The following is a 17410-nucleotide window of genomic DNA, read 5'->3' on the forward strand; positions in this document are numbered from 1 at the left end:
TGATCTTGTCGACATTCATAGGCAGCCCTCCTGACCTCCAGCTCTTTTGTCTATACACTGCTCTGTAGTCTGGGTCTGCCCCAACCTGCCCCTACCCCTCTGGAAAAGATAAGTCCTGTTACTTTTCCAGAATCAAAGTAGATGTCACCTCCTCTCCAGCCAGCACAAGTCACACTTTTATGAACTTGGCATTGCAGTTACTTATCTCTTCACCATTTTTTTGGTGGTCAGATCAGGGAGACAAAGAGGACAAAAAAGACATTAAAATACTCTGCTGATAATAAAGTAAAAATAACTTAAGTTGTCCTTCAATAGGGCATTAAAAGAATATGTTTTCCTGTTTATATATGGAATTCTTATTCTTTATAGACAATTTAGGAAAATAAACAAGAAAATAAACATGACTCATAGTTCTACTGCCTAGAGGTAAATATTAATATTCTGATATATTTTTCCTTCCGGTTTTTCTTCTATGCATATTTTTGTTTTACATAGTTGATTGTATATGTATTATACCACCAACCATCTATATATATGTAAAAGCCTAAGCGACTGATTGACTGGAACTACTAGAGTAACTGATCGCTATGACGCGCACTGACCACCAGGTGCAGACACTCAATGCAGGAGCTGCCCCCTGGTGGTCAGTGCGCTCCCACAGCGGGAGCGTCACTCAGCCAGAAGCCAGGCTCATGGCTGGCAAGCGCAGCTGTGGTGGTGGGAGCTGCTCCCTCCTCTCCAGCCGCCTGCCGCTTCGGCACTGCTACATCCCTTGGGGGATGTCAGACTGCCGGTTTCGGTCCTGGACTGCGAGAGGGCGCAGACCAGGCTGAGGGACCCCACCTGTGCACAAATCTGTGCGCTGGGCCTCTAGTTTTTACATAATAGTAAAACATAAGCATATCCCCAAAAAGCTCATTTTTACTCTTATTGTGGTAGCCTATATGCCAGCATATGTATACATTTACATGTTCATGCTTTTCTGTTTTTTAAAAAAATAATTCTGTATTCATAGCTGTTATGCACTGAATGTTTTATTCATATACTGGAGTCCTAACCCACAATGTGATGGTATTTGGAGATGGGGCCTTGGGAAGGTAATTAGGGTTAGGTTAGGTCATGAGGATGGGGCTTGTGTGATGGGATCAGTGGCTTTATGAGAAGAGGAAGTGAGGTGTGTGTGTGTTTGTGTGTTTGTGTGTGTGTGTGTGTGTGTGTGTGTGTGTCCAGAAAAGGCCATGTGAGCACATGGTGAGAAGGCAGCCATCTGCGAGCCAGGAAGAGACTTACCACCAGAAACTGAGGTGGCTAGTACTTTGATCTTGGACTTCCCAGTCTCTAGAACTGTGAGAAATAAATGCTGTTTAAGCCACCCAATATGTGGCCTTTTGTTAAGGTAGCCTGAACTGACTAAAGACAATAGCTCTTGTTTTCAAAAATGACCACTTAAAACTCACATTTAATTCTTTAATAGACACTGAGGGATATAATACTAGATGTTACGCTTTGTTTGTGTAACAAAAGCATTACTATTTCTCTGCTGGCGTATTATAAATAAATTTCCTAATATACAGGAATAGGATTTTGCCAGTATGGATAAAGACCCAAGGAATAACCCCCCCAAAAAGGTAAAAATTTGTAGTATTTAATGATAGCTAACACGGGCACATACACCACCTCAGGAGCTGCACTCAATACTTTATGTATGTTAATTTGTTTAGTCTCATTTAATGCCGGGTTGCCAGCATTAAAAGCCCAAACCTTTCTGAGCCACTTCCAGGCTGTTGAGAGCATGAGCCCTGGAGCCTGGGCTTGGGTTTACACCCTCTCTCCTCCTTCCTAGTTGTGCACCCCTGGACTACGTACTTACCCTCTCTAACTCAGCTTCTTCAGCTGTAAAATAGGGCTAATAAAGCATTTACGTTCCAGGGTTGTCTTGAGGATTAAATGAGTGGTTGCAAGTCAGTGCTTGGTAAGTCATAAATGGGTAATTTTGTTTTGGATTAGAAAGTTTACTTTTTAAAAAAAATATGCTTTTAAAACATATTTTAGAGAGAAAGGATGGGAGAAGGGGGAGAGAGAAAGAGAGAGAGAGAGAGGGAGAGAGAGAGAAAGAGAGAGAGAGAAAAAGAGAGGGAGAGAGAAACATTGATGTAAGAAACATTGATCAGCGCCATCTGGAGACTGAACCCACAACCCGGGCATGTACCCTGACCGAGAATCTAACTGTGACCTCCTGGTTCATAGGTTGACCCTCAACAATTGAGCCACTCTGGCCTGGCTATTATTATTATTTTGATTTCCCTACCTTCCCACCTCAACCATTTGTAAATGCGAAACTATTCTTAGCCTCTCACTGGTTGTACAAAAACAGGTATTGCTGTCATGGGTTCACCTGAGTCTTTTGCAGAAGGTGACATGAGCAGCGTAGCCTAAATTCCAAGGACTGAAATAAAGAATTTTCCTCCATTCATCCCCACAGTCTCCTCAAACTGACTTTGGACAAAGTTCTTCTTGGGGTGAAGGGTCTTTAGGGGCCCTTGCCCCCTCTCCAATGTGCAGACACACGTGGTACTGAGCATGTCATTTGAAATGTTGAACCCTGCTCTTTGGGGCTTTTATGTTATACTGTGGAGAAGAAATAAAAATAACCAGCAGTTATAACCTCTCAGGATGTAAAAGTAACCAAGTTTGCTGAAAGGCGCTGAAAAGAGTAAGCAAAGGAAAAATGGATAAGAAAGGCACACTGTTAATCAACAGAACCCTCTTGTCAGAAAACACACTGGCTACTGTTTTTAATGAGTCGGCCATTCCTGCAGCTGAAATCAAGACACGTTTCAAATTCTTTAGTTTCTTTTGTTTTTTTGGGGGGGGGGTGGTGGTGGTGGTGGTTGTTTTTTTATTGTATTAAGTGAAGCTGCAAGGAAGAGGTGGTGTTGGAGTAAGGAGAGATGAAAATTTTATGTTCATAGCCTTTTTAAAAAATTAGTTATATCCTTTAAAGATAGATATGCAACTAGAATTCATTGGATTTGATTTAATTAGTCCAAGAGGATGAGGGGAAGAAACTTATTCTTTGTATTGGAAACGCTCAGACATTGCTTGCTCACATGATGATTTTTCTTTGTAAGGATCATAGCCTCTCTGTTTATTTCCAAGAGCAGTGGGCTTTTGTGGAATGGCATGAATAGAGATCATGACCAAGAAGCCTGTTCTGAGCTAACCACCTCATTTGTGGGCGTTTGCACTCCACGAAGCTCAGGGGAGTCTTGTGTTGGCCCAACAGAGCACAGCTGTTTCCTTTCATTCCAGCAATCAAATGATGGCCTTGACTCTTGGATACTATCACATAGACTCCTGTTTTGCTCTTGAGCAGAAAACATCCTGTTTCATCGTGCATGTTTAAAGGAATAATTTAAATATGCCTCGTAGAAATGATATTCATACTTTTACTTACCCGGAGAATATTAAGAGGTGGTGACACATTTTTTTTTATATACACAGGATGTACATTAAGAAGTTAATACTCCCTGTGTTCTCTTAGACAACTGTGATCACTATATGTATATGGTAAATACTTATTTTTTCATGATTCTCCCTTGTTCATATAATTTTCTTACTCTTCTTTCTTTTTGAAAACTCTAATGGTGGTTATAAATTATCTGTTTTGGGAGGAGATGGGAGAATATTATCTATAATAATAAAAGTATAATATGCTAATTAGACCAGCTGTCCTTCCGGACATCCTTCCGGACGACCTTCCAGACAAAAGGCGGGGCTGCAAGGGAAGCCTGGGTCCTGAGTGCCGGAGGGAACCCCAGGTCCTGGGTGCCAGAGGAAGCCAGTACCGGCAGCCAGGGGAAGGAAGGCCTACTCTTGCACAAATTTTGTGCATCAGCCTCTAGTTATTTATATGCTAGCTGAATTTTAAAATTCACAAAGTGGAGGAAATATTACTTTTTCTTAAGAGTGTCTTGTAGCAAATCCTAATTTGATCAAATAGTCTAGAGCAGTGGCTTTCAAATTTTTTTTGGCCTTGATCATCAGTAAGATATTTTAATGACCTGGAAAACACACACACACACACACACACAGGATTATAGGGGTAAACAGAAATTTATCTTAGCCTCAAATTTCTTCCTAAATCTGCCATTCAGCTTTGGCCAAATGGTGCAATGCCTGCTTTAGTGTCCTTTTAGGCACACCTAGACTTGCATTAGAACAAGGAACGAGATTGCATTGGTAACTCTCCTGTCTAACCAGTGTAGTGGCCCCAGTAATGCAAACAAGACATGCCATTTGGGTGTATTATTACCTTTTTTTTTTATCCTCACCTGAGGATATTTTTCCCATTGATCCTTTAGAGAGAGTAGAAGAGAGGGAGAGAGAGAGAGAGAAACATCAAAGTAAGAGAGACACATTGATTGATTGCCTCCTGAATGCTCCCTGGCCCGGGCCGTGGATCTACCTGCAACCAATGTACCACATACTCTTGACTGGGAATTGAACCTGAGACCATTTGGCCTGTGGGCAGACGCTCTAACCACTGAGCACCCAGTTAGGGCTAGATTTATTATCTTAATATTCACTGTGAAAAACAGGTTAGATACTCTAAATGTGACTTATCCCAAATGTTCCCTTTTGTGTTTTATATATGAAAATTCCCTCAGTCAATTGAAAGTTTAAATTTACATTTATTATTAGAAAGTAAACTATTGCTATAAATAATGATGATTGTGGAGGCTGTGAATTTTATATGTCCAAAATTATTATATAAATAGTATGGATTATAGGTATAGATTGGGAATTAATGTTACGAGAGTGCAATTGCTAATAATTTTGGGGAAACCAATGTGTCATTTGTGGGATTGCCTTCAGTAAAATTGCATCATTATGATTAAGCAAATCTTCCAGCACAGAGATAAACAGGAGACCAAGTCTTGACTTCAGTCGTTTTCTATTAGGGAGGAAGGAAAGCTTACTAACTTGGTGGTAACATGACCACAGGCAACAGCTAAGCTGGAGGGCTAGCACCAAACTAGCTTGCTTTTCCACAGACCTCATTTTATTTATTTATTTAACACCTTTTAAAAAATGGAATATATATATTTGATTTTAGAGAGAGGAAGGGAAAGAGATATATAGGGGACGAAAGAGATATGTAGGGGACATCGATTGGCTGCCACCTGCATGCTCCCTACTGGGGATTGAGCCAAAATGTAGGCATGTGCCCTGACCTGGAATCGAATTGGCAATCTCTTGATGCATGGGTCAGTGCTCAACCACTGAACCACATGGGCTGGGCTCCACAGACCTAATTTTATATCAGTCTCATCTAGCTGCAGTTGATAGTGCCAAGGAATTATGGTTTTTGCCCTTTTATATCAAATTTTAAAAATGGGTCTATCAGAATTTTTAATGCTAAGATTATAATCATAATGATTTTTTAAATAAAATTTCAGATTTATTCTTGTTTCTCAATAGTTCATTCCGTAAAGGCAACATTTGGCTTTGGCACATACTGATTTCAATATTTGGCCATTTGGCATGATGCCAAACAAAATGTGTTTATTTCTAAAATAATCATCCATCTATCCAATCCCAATGAAACAAAAATTTCACAGAACTCTTATTACTTCTGTTGTGTACAGTGTGCTCTGGTCTTTTCAGTTCTACTTAATATTTTTTAAAGCTACTAAGTTAGCTTCACAATAATATATATATATATATATATATATATATATATATATATACGTATATATGTATAATGTACAGGTTATGATTTGCAGTTTAAAAACGTTGAGACTTTTTAAATGTTGAGACTATTCTGCGGGTAGTGACACTGTCCTGGGAGGGTCATCTTTGTACGAAGTATTTAGTCCTACAGAAGATGCAATGAAGGTTTTCTAGTTATGTTTCTTTCCCAGAAATGCAATTTAAGAGCGCAAAGGCATGTTAACATAAAATATGAATTACTAAATACTTTTCTGTCATTGTTGTGCCAGTTTACACACCCACCAGTAGTGTTTGAGAATTCCAGTTATTCAGGATTCTTAACACTTAACATTGTCAATATTTTCAGTTTTAACCATCGTAGGTGGGATGTAGTAGTTACCATAGCCATTCTAAACGAAGTTTTAGATGGCTCATGCTTCCCAGATTTGTAGAACATCCGTGAAAGAGCCAAGCTGTTCTAGATCACTAAGTTCTGACATTGAAAAGGCATTCCTCTTGCTGTGTATGATATGTCTGTTCGTTATAGTAAGCAGTCCCATTTTAATTCTGTCTTAGAGCCTTACCCTAGAAGCTTTTCCACTCCTTCACCAACAGAGAGTAAAGTAGAGTAGAAATTTTATGGTTGAGTTTATAAGCGCCAAGTTCTAAGTGCTATCTCAGGGTCTTAGAGATACAGCAGTACATACTCTGCAAACCTCAGAAACAGAAAATTCTCTTACCCTTTCTCTGTACAAGGCCCTGTGCAGATCCCCTTCCATCTACCTGCCTCAACCACAGTGGACAAGGATTAGTTTACTGAAGTCCGGAGCAGAAGAAAATGGTGTTTGGCTCATGACTGGTGGACTCAGCCCTTCTCTATGGGGACAGGGCGGGGTTGCAAAGAAATGGAAAGGGTGTGCCTGGGAAGGTGAGAAGCCAGCAGAGTGAAAACCAACAGGGGCCCGCAGCTGTGGGTGTTTACTTATCTTGCTAACCTCAGGAAACCAGCCTTGCTGAAATCCTTAATACCATTCACATGCTACTTCATGTGAGATCCACGTAAAACATCAGACAAAAGATTGGGCTTCTTTCCAATCTCATTCAGGGTGAATTCCAGGGTGATTTCAGGTAATCCATGCAGTCTTCCCAGCTCTACTTTCTCTCTTTGTTATGTGCAACCAGACTTCCATGAGAAAATGATGAAGATGGAAGTTGCCCGAATAAGGCATCAAAGTTTTAGCCTCCCTGCATATATAAGAACACAACTATTTTGCATTTGTGAATCTGCTTTCTTTAAATAAAATTGGAATTGATCAGTACCAATTTTGATGATTAGCATGTTTATTATTATTTTTTAGATGTCTGCAAGGGTAAGCACTATAGGAAGACATAGTACCCTGATTTCTTCCCTTCAATACTTTGTTTAAACCTGTATAGAACATTAGTCACAGTTGAATTAAATATGATGTAAAAATGATCACTGTATTAAGTATTCTTAATTATTATTCTCTTGAGAGACTCATCCAAGGTTAGTAAACTGTAATCATGAAACTTTGTTTTTTATGCAATTCTTTCATATCCTCTGGCTATTTCTTTTGCATTCTCCCATTTCTACTTGACTGAGGTCTGAGAATAGAATAAATTAAGGCCCAGACTTTTAAAGTAGGTTAAAAGGGATCCACAAGAGGCTAACATCCCAGCATCCTATATAATAAAAGCCTAATATGCTAAGTGTCCAGTCAGCTGTTCAACCAATCAAAGTATAATATGCTAATGATATGCTAAGGCTGCTCAACCGATCACTATGATGTGCACTGACCACCAGGGGGCAGAAACTCAATGCAGGAGCTTCCCCCTGGTGGTCAGGGCACTCCCACAGGGGGAGCTCTGCTCAGCCAGAAGCCCTAAGCTGGGCGAGTGCAATGGTGGTGGGAGCCTTTCCTGCCTCTGCGGCAGTCGGACATCCCCAGAGGGCTCCCTAACTGTGAGGGGGTGCACTGAGGTACTCCCCCTGAGTGTACGAATTTCATGCACCAGGCCTCTAGTTAATCAATAAATAGGATCGTATTATATGTGGTAGTATTTCTACAGCGTTACACAGAATGCTCCCTTGTATAACAGCCTAAAGCAGTGATTTCCAAGAATTTTTAAAGCATGCAATACATGACTGTTTAGTCAGGCACACTGACGTCTTTTCCCTTAGATTATCAAATAAAAAAATGACAACAGCCATCACAACAATAGCTGTCTGGTGTGAATGAATCAAAATTATACCTTTTATTTATTTATTTTTTGTCAGATTGGCTAAAAATATATTTTTTGGTGTGCCACAGGATTTTAGTAATTTGTTTATGTGTGCCATAAGATGAAAAATGTTGAAAATCTCTGGCCTAAAGATAGTTGCCTGATGTTCAATGTAAGTCAAAATGAAAATAAATCCCCACTTCCTTTTAGTTGTGAACAGTTCAAGACAATCACAAAAGATACAATTACAAAAATCAATGGATTAGTCGCAACCTGAAATATTTTTTCAGGTTCTTTATATTGAATTTTATCTATGCTATTACATTGCCATGGACCCTTGTTTTCAAAATTAGCCAAAGTACAACCCTTTGCTGTCATTCCCTCAAAGAAACCAGAAAGTTCTGTTTTTATTAGTTTGACTGCTTCCCTGTGTAACTTCTCTTTGGAAAGTTCGAAGTAATCAAGATAACCAGTCTTCCCTCTCAGAGAGACAGTCAGGTCAGCAGAAAATATTTCTCCTGGTAACTCCTTCTTCCCTTTGGCAGGCCTGTGGGTGTGGTTAAAAAAGCAAACTCCAAACAAAAAATTTTTTCACCTTTTCTTCTGCCTATAACCCTCCCCTTAGTAGAGCAGGAAAGAAGTGGCACTAGAATTCAGATTGCAAAAAAATATTTCATTGTAGCACACTAAGTAGCAGGGATCTGAACTTTTAAAATATGTAGATTAAAAGGGATCCACAAGAGGCTAACATCCCAACATTAATTGATAAATAGTATCATTAGGACATTTAGAAGAAAGAATGATGCCCCCTTAGCCCCCCCGAAAGTATCTTTACAGCTTTATTTGATTGTAAAAGTAATACATGCTATGTGTAATGAATATAAACAATACATGTAAGGTAGAATGTGAAGGTTCCTCATACTTGGTTCTCTCTGTTAAGGGGGGTGTGTGTGTGTGTGTGTGTGTGTGTGTGTGTGTGTGTGTGTGTGTGTTGTCAACATAAACAGGATGGTACTTGGCATAACATCACTGAATGTTTTGTAGGCTCTTTGCTATGTCTGGGTCTGCAGATCCTTCTTTCTTAATGACTCTATTGTGTGGATGAGTCAGGATTGATTTACATAGACCCCTCTGAATGGACATTCCGTCATTTCCCATTTTCTGATGTTCTAAACCTGTATGGTTCAATATGCTAGCCACCAGCCATGTGTGGCAATTTAACTTAATTAGAATTAAATGATGTTTAAAAATAAGTTCCTCAGTCACTCTCATCACATTTCACATCTTCAGTAGCTATATGTGACTAGCACAGAAGTAGGACGTTTCCATCATTGTGTAGTTATATAGGACAGTGCTGTTCTAAATGACTGGTTTTCAGACTTCTTTTGAGCACGTTTCCATTCCTTTATTCATCCATTCTTTAGTCATTCTATGTTCTAGGCACTGTGCTAGGTATTTGGATATCTCATTCATAAAACAAAAACAGCTGTCCTTGTAATGCTTCCATTCTAGCAGCGAAAAGATTGACTACTCTCTCCCAATAAATAGAAATGTACTTATAACTTGCACATGTATCCTATTGTGCTGTCACGTTATAAGACATGTGAAAAAGAAGGTAAAAATGTGCATAATTTCTGAAGTAGTCTTCCTGTGTCCCGCCTTGGAGGCCACCATTCTACACGATGCTCCTGTGATAGATGTCGTCTCTAACGGTGCTCCCAGTGCTCACACCAAACTGTTATCATTTTTTAAATAGGTAGTTCTTCTATTTTGATATCCCTTCTAAATTTATTTATTTCATAAAAGATCTGTTTTTGTTTGCTATCTTTAGGGTTTTTTTTTCTTAGCCTGTGTGGATGTGGTCTTTCACTTACATATTCATTTAGCAAGCATTCATTAAGTTCATACTGTGTGTATGCCAGGTAGGTGCTAAGAAATTGAAAAAGTCAGAGTTCCTCTGCCTTTAAATAAGATAGGCCAGCAAATCAGTTCTTCTCAGACACGGGATAATGGAGATGCAGCAAAGGGACATGTAAAGAGAGAGAGATCTTTTGGCAGAATGGAGGGCAGCTTTCATGAGCATGACCTCCTCTTTGCTTAGCTATTGTACTCTGTTTTGGGACTTAATGGACTCGCAGATTTCTCCAACAGCTACTATTTTTCTCAATGATATTTTCTTTTTTGGGGAAAAATAAAATTCTAAACCATGGGCTTAAGACTATTAAACCATTGTCTATTGTCATGTTAAATATATTTTTATGTTAAATGCTCACCTTTCCAGTATTAAACTTAGATCTTAGTGTTGGAAGGGCTCTGTATAGGATAGAAGGTAAGTACAGATAATTATGTAGCTCCTGTTGTTTGAAAGGAGAAAGCAAAATCACCTCAGAGGTGTGTGCTTATTCATGCTTTCATTTAACAAATGTCTAAAAAAATGCCTCCTATCCAGATAAAGCACTTAATTCCAAAATGATTTTTTCCCATTGACTTTGAATTAGGGAATTCTGAAGAATATAATGAATAGTTTAGAAATGAAAGAATTGATCATGTTGTTTTTCCGCCTCTCTTTTAGGGCAAGTTAAAGTGTTCAGAGCTCTTTATACGTTTGAACCCAGAACTGTAAGTATTCAGTTTTTAACTTTAAAATTGGCATAAAAACCTAAGGTGGTTGCATTTAGATACTTTGTCTAGCCTAAATGGGCTGCCTGTTGTTGGTTAGCCATAAATCATTCACAAGAATGGATGTTCAGTCACTCCCCTTGCAGCCCAGAGGTGTGAAAGCTAAGCCCCTCCGTTGATCTGCATGTCCTCCTGTCTCAAGGTCATATAGTCCATCTTGAGCTGCTTCTCTCCATGAGGTGCAACCACTCGCTTTAGAATCACCAAGTGACCTGCATGGCAAGCATGTGACTCTGTCTTAATCATCCTTCCGCTGACTCTCTTGTTAACTGATTTTCCCTTTGACCTGCTACCTCAAACTACCTATAATGGCACCTTCTACGAACTGCCCACAGCAAATTTTTTGTCTCTGATGTATTGTTATAGCTTCTGGCAAACATCCATAAATCCATCTCTCCACCCATGGGTTAGTGAGCACCTATTATGTGCCAGAAACTGGTGCAGGCCTTGGGGCTAGTGTAGTGACAACAGAAAGGGCTGTCTCAGGGAGCTCACATCCCAGTGGGGAGAGACAGACAGTAAGCAGACAAATGAATATAACTGTCAGGGCCTGGTAAGTGCTATGAAGGAAAATAACGAGGGGAAGGGGCAAACAGTTAAGGGAGGAGGAATGTTATTTTCAATAGGGTATTTAAGGATGGTCTTTCTATAGAGGTGACATTAAATTTTTTTTTTAATTTATTGATTTGAGAGAGAAAGAGAGAGAAACATTGATTTGTTTTTCCACTTATTTATACAATCATTGGTTGATTCTTGTATGTATCCTGACAGGGGATTGAACCCATAACCTTGGAGTATTGGGATGATGCTCTAAACAACTGAGCTACCTAGCCAGGGCCTAGGGTGACATTTGAGTAGAAACCTGAAGGAAGTGGAGGAGCAGAAGGAATAGCTGGTGCAAAAAGGATGCTTGGTGGGTTCTAGAAACAGCAGGGAGGACAATGGGGCTAGGAAAGTTGTGAACAAGGGAGAGGGAGGTATGACAAGTTCAGGGATACTGGGTCCTGTAGGGCCTTGTGGGTTGTGTTTGGATTTTGCCCTGAGTAGGTGGGAAGCAATTGAAGGATTTGAGATCAAGGGTGATTAGATAGCTACGTTTTAGAAGAATCACTTTGAGAAGTGGACAACCATCTAGGAGAGTAAGAATGGAAGCAGGGAGTCCAGACAGTTAGGATGCAGAGGAGAAAGAAACGAAGAAGGAAACCTATTCTCATTGACCTCTCTTTCTGAGGTTGCATGACCCCTGGGGTAGATAGGAGTGGGGGGAGGCAGGCAGTCATCCTAACTCCATAAAGCAACCTGCATTTACTCATTTGAGACCGGAGGTGACATCACTGTTTCTCCTCTCTCCCTCTAGTATCTGCTCATCATCCCCTCTATCCTTTCTCACTGACATTTAACAAATACGTTTGGTTGGTTGATATATTAGTTACTTTAATTCACCTTCGGTTCTATTCCAGATGGAGTGTCTGCACTACTCTTTATCTTTGTTATTATTGAATGCACAGGAGAGAACAGGCATTGCTTATTAGGTTTTTTAATATTCTGTAGTTCAAATGTTATTGTATTCTTTAATATCCCTGGTCTCAAGGATTCTAGGCTGCAGAGCAATGTTGGCTAATTCATCCTTATGTACTGGGTGTTCAATAATGACTACCCCACACACTGCTGCCCCCACACTCTGCCCCTTTCCACCTGCCCTCAGTCCAGGTGTTAAAGGTAGCCTCTAGCTCCCATGGACCTTCCTGACTGGTTAAGTGCCTGCTCAATATTTTGAGTATCACCCAAGAACTAGCTTAGTTTTGCATTCTTTTTCTGAATGAGAATTCCTGTTGGACAATGCTGGAAGCTTAGTTCGGTCTTTCTCTCCCATGACCAATACCCATCTTCTCTGGTCCGTACATTCTAAACTGACCTGGTCTCCTTAGAGCAGCAGTTCTCAGCCTGTGGGTCATGACCCCTTTGGGGATCGAATGACCCTTTCACAGGGGTCGCCTAAGACCATCGGAAAACACATATATAATTACATATTGTCTTTGTGATTAATCACTATGCTTTAATTATATTCAATTTGTAGCAATGAAATTGGGGGTCACCACAACACGAGGAACTGTATTAAAGGGTCGCGGCATTAGGAAGGTTGAGAACCACTGCCTTAGAGTCATTGGGACCAGGCAAGATGGAAGAGCTGATCTGGACTCTATGCGACCATTGCTGACCTGTGCAGCACCCCAGAGAGCTCTGGGCCCTGTTTTTAGCTACTGTTCAACCCTGAGGAGATAGGTACAGCAATGCCCAACTCCACTCTTGGTGATCCACTGAACAGGTAGAACACTGGACAGCATGTGGCTCCCGGTTCTTCCTACTAACCCATTTCCCCCCCATCTTGCTTGAAACCAAGGTAGTTCTGGCACCACCCAGTCCTGTTTGGTTCCTATTTCTTACCAAACCTCCAGTGCAATAACGTGTCATACAGAGAACTGGCTGGACTTGACAGACCAGTGTAAAACCAGGCTGATAGAGAAAGAACAGCATTTCCTGTGTGCTGGGGGAATAATACAGAGTTCCAAAGAGAAACCGGCAGTACCCTGCACTATCACAGAATGTTTGCTGGGCTGTGCTAGGTTTATAGCATTAAATGTACAAGAAGGAGCCCTGGAATGGGATTCCAAAAGCTGAAGTAGGAGCCCAGCCCTGCCACTCACACTGCGTGACTTGTGGCAAGTTCTTCAACCTCTCTCAGCTTGGTTGTGAAATGGAGATAATGCTCATGACCAGCCCTGCTCTAAGAGGTTGTTGTGAGAATAAAATGAGGTTAAGTATGCTTTGGTGCTGCTGTTGGTTTTGTCGTAATGCATTATGTGGAGGTGGGGGTGAAGGGAAACATATTTTTCATGGATATATATATATATATATATATATATATATATATATATATATATATAATTTCAGAGAGGAAGGGAGAGGGAGAGAGAGAGAGAAACATCAATGATGAAAGAATCATTGATCACTGCCTCCTGCACCCCCCACCCCCTACTGGGGATTGAGCCCGCAACCCGGGCATGTGCCCTTGACTGGAATCGAACCTGAGACCCTTCAGTCTGCAGGCTGATGCTCTATCTACTGACCCAAACCGGTTAGGGTGGCCACTGCCTTTTAACCAGGTCATGACACCATGGTGACCAATAATGGGTATGCACGACCCTTCTGAATGAGAGAAAGCATAAGTAGTAGCGAAGAGCAGGGACTCAAGAATTTTATTGTCTTGGTTCAAGTCTGGGGTCTACCATGTACCTGGTCTGTGGTCTTGGATATGTTTCCTATCTATAATGTGGCAATAAGAGTAGCACCCACCTGGTAATGTCCCTGGTGAGGATTAAATTAGTTAATATTTGTAAGTGTCCACCCAATTCCTGGGACATAATAATACTATAAATTGTTAAATAAAATATATGTATCAATTTGATTTTTTTCCTTTTTATTAATTTTTGAGGCTCTGCGTTGACAAATCTGAAAAATGTCAAAAGTACCTCACAGTGTTCTAAATTTTTTAAAATAAAATATATCTTTGCATAAACCAACAAAATTAATACCTTGGGAATTATATGTTACCAAGAATATATGGAACAGGAATGAGAATATATATTACCAAGTTGTACCCATCACTGTGACGTTGCAATGGCCAACAATTTACTTGTTCTGATATCTTGTGGTTCTTCAAGGGGAGAAAAGGGACGAATGTGGATAAAAACCAAAGAACAAGCTGGAAATAGAGAAATGCTTACTTGACTATGTCACTATCTTCCTATTTCTGTTCCATGAATATGATGCCAGGAATTTAAAAGTAGATCCTCATTGAACAATTTATATTAAGTGTCCTGTAAGTGGTTTCTTAATGGAAAGTGTGACTATTACAGGTAAAATCTATCTGAGTTCTAAAATCATGAAATTACCTGGTTGTCTGTACCAGCGGTCGCCAACCGGTGGTCCGCGGACCACTGCTGGTCCGTGAGGTGTGAAAGGTTGGCGACTGTTGGTCTGTACTGCCATCAACAGTCTAAAGAACTTGGTAGACCACCTCCTTAGCTGTGTTCAGGACAAGCTGCCACTATTTTTTTGGGGGGAGAAGATATTTTATGGGTAGTAAGTAGCATTGTGTGTCTGGGAACTATTGATTAAAAAGAAAATAAACCACCCACTGTCCTTTCTCAAGATGAAAAAAATAGTGAGGCCTTTTTATACCTGACTGAAATCGGCCGCCTGCTTATTGCCTCAGTAAAAAACACGTCTGACCTAATATGTGGCTTGTGGTAGACATTACTGTTGAATAGCAGCCATCAACTTAAAAACCAAACCGAAAGAAAGCTGAGAAGTAGCAAAATGACCGTACGTAGTGACATTTTCCAGATGCCACTTAACCAAACCACGCGGGACAAGAATTACTTAAAAGACATTAAGAGTTTTAATTGTTCTAGGCTTTCATTGCCTTTTAAACAATTGAGGTAAAATTGTCATTACATAAAATTGACCACTTTAGATGGAAGAAGGCATAGAGGGGATACATGGTGATGGAGGGAAATGAATGCACACAATCAAAGAATCCCTGAGCACGCAAACAAAGGTCAGTCTATACCACAACCAGTAAGTGAGTTCTGCCAAAAAAGGAAGTACTGCTGGACTCCAATCACACTTACAACCAGACTGACTTCTTAAAAAAAAAAAAATTTAACCACTCTCAAGTTTAATACATTCACAGTGTTGTCAGCCATCATCTCTGTCTAGTTCCAAAACATTTTCATCACCCCAAAAGAAACCCCCTACCCATTAAGCACTTATTTTCTATTCCTCTGGGCTTTATTCCTTTTTTGTGTGGGGAAGACTAAATGCAGGGATTGCGTGTGTGCGCACGTGCGTGTGTGTATACTTTGTTTTTGTTGAGGTATTTGTATGGTACTTTTTCAAAATATGCCTTTTGCTTCCAAGGGTGAATGATCTTATTAAATGAGAAAATTTAGGCAGATTTGGCTTTCACGTTTTTAGAAGGAGACCAAAACTGTAGGCAGAGATGACTCCTTAATTTCAATGAAAGCACTGATTGAGGAGGACTCACTCTTAGACACAAGGGGGTAGGGCTAGCACTTAGAGAAGTACAGAATAAGATGGCTTTAAGACCAGAAAGATCTCTTCAAGGCATTGAGCTCCTTCAAAACTCCAGGAAACTTAGTCACTCCAAAAAAAGGCTACATTTTCACATATATTCTGTTTTCCATACTTTCTTATATCCTATTTCATTCTCTTCTCCCATCTCTTACTGTCATCTGAAGGAGAGACAGGCAAATGGTGTTGCCAGTAAGGCCAACCTCACTGTTATGGGGCGGCTGCTATGTCTAGTTCGGATGCTTTCTGTAATGGTGAGTGAGTCCCCGTTCTAGCTTCTCTGAGAGGGAAATGCAAAAGGAAATAGTTTGTTTCCCTAATCACTTTCTATGTCCATCACATATTGGTAGTGATATCGATCATAGATCATCAGAACATTTTAGAGAAGAGTTAGAGAAAATCTTAAGGGGCAGGCTTTGTTTTTTCCTCCTAAATGCCCATTTCAAATATTATTAAAATGTGTATCATCAGGTCTACATAGTTTCAATTAATCTTGCATAGCTGGTGCTATGTGTAAGTATAGTCTCTGTAAATAAAAGTGTAAATGTAACAAATGCTTCAGAAAGTTACCTTTTAAAGGAACTTAGCCATTTTTTGTTATCATTAATTGCTAATTGTGATATTTGAATTCATAATGCATGTAAATATTCATGTACTGTGGTTGTTTAAAGCATGATGTAGCTGTTATAGTCTTCATTTATATTTGGAGGAAATAGTTATAACAATGATATAGATCAGCTTTGATACTAAATAAATTGCTAGTGCAAAGTCATCTCCTCACTCAGTTACCCTGGTCAGTGACTGAGAGAGGAGATAAACAAATGGAAAAAGAAATGGATGAAATAATTTGTTTTGCTAGCATAGATTTTATTTATATGGAAGAATAACTATAATAGGAAATACCAAAGCCTCTTATGAAGAAAGTATTTTTACAACTAAAATTATGAAAGTAATAAAAGTAGAAATATTTGAAAATACTTATTTCATACATTATTGTGATCTTACCCTGTGTGAAATTTTGTGCCCTACATTTTTCACTCAACATGACAATGTAAACATTTCTCAATATCTGAAACTCCCTCTGAATACATCGTCCTATTTACTCATAAGGTCATGCTGATAAGTGTTATCTACTAATGGGAAAAAGAAGATGTTTAATTAAAGTGCCTGGATTTGTTCAAGGGGTGTGTCAGACATTTGGCTGGTATGGGCCAGAGCACATACTAACTGTAATCAACTAATCCCTTACCTGCTTATGGTCGTATCTATCAGCTCCATATCTTTCATGGTTGAATTGTGTATTAACTATTCTCACATATAAAATGTTCATTCTCTCTGAACATAAAGAGATAGGATAATAGTTTTCTCAAAGCATTTAACGGATGTTGATATGAAAGTGTTTAAGTATTGAAGCCTAATCATTTAGGAAAGAGCCAAGCTTCTAGTCATTTGCCATGGTTTTAATTCTAGACATTTATCCTTTTACTGGTGCATGGATTCGTGCACCGGTGGGGTCCCTCAGCTTGGCTTGTGCCCTCTCACAATCCGGGACCCCTCGGGGGATGTTGGAGAGCCGGTTTTGGCCCGATCCCCACAGGCCAGCATCCCTGATCCC

General features: G+C 39.8%; 1 protein-coding gene across 2 annotated transcripts in view; it reads left to right on the forward strand.

Moving 5' to 3' along the window:
* The window catches only part of OSTF1 (osteoclast stimulating factor 1), a 58644-nt gene that overhangs the window by 15396 nt on the left and 25838 nt on the right, over window positions 1-17410 (forward strand). For both annotated transcript variants that reach the window (XM_081103057.1, XM_081103058.1), the window contains exon 2: window positions 10532-10578. In XM_081103057.1, coding sequence (XP_080959183.1) covers window positions 10532-10578 — 47 coding nt within the window. The remainder of the gene's footprint in view (window positions 1-10531; window positions 10579-17410) is intronic.

Source organism: Myotis nattereri, assembly GCF_964212035.1.
Source record: "Myotis nattereri genome assembly, chromosome: 12".
In the NCBI taxonomy this organism is placed as follows: Eukaryota; Metazoa; Chordata; class Mammalia; order Chiroptera; family Vespertilionidae; genus Myotis; species Myotis nattereri.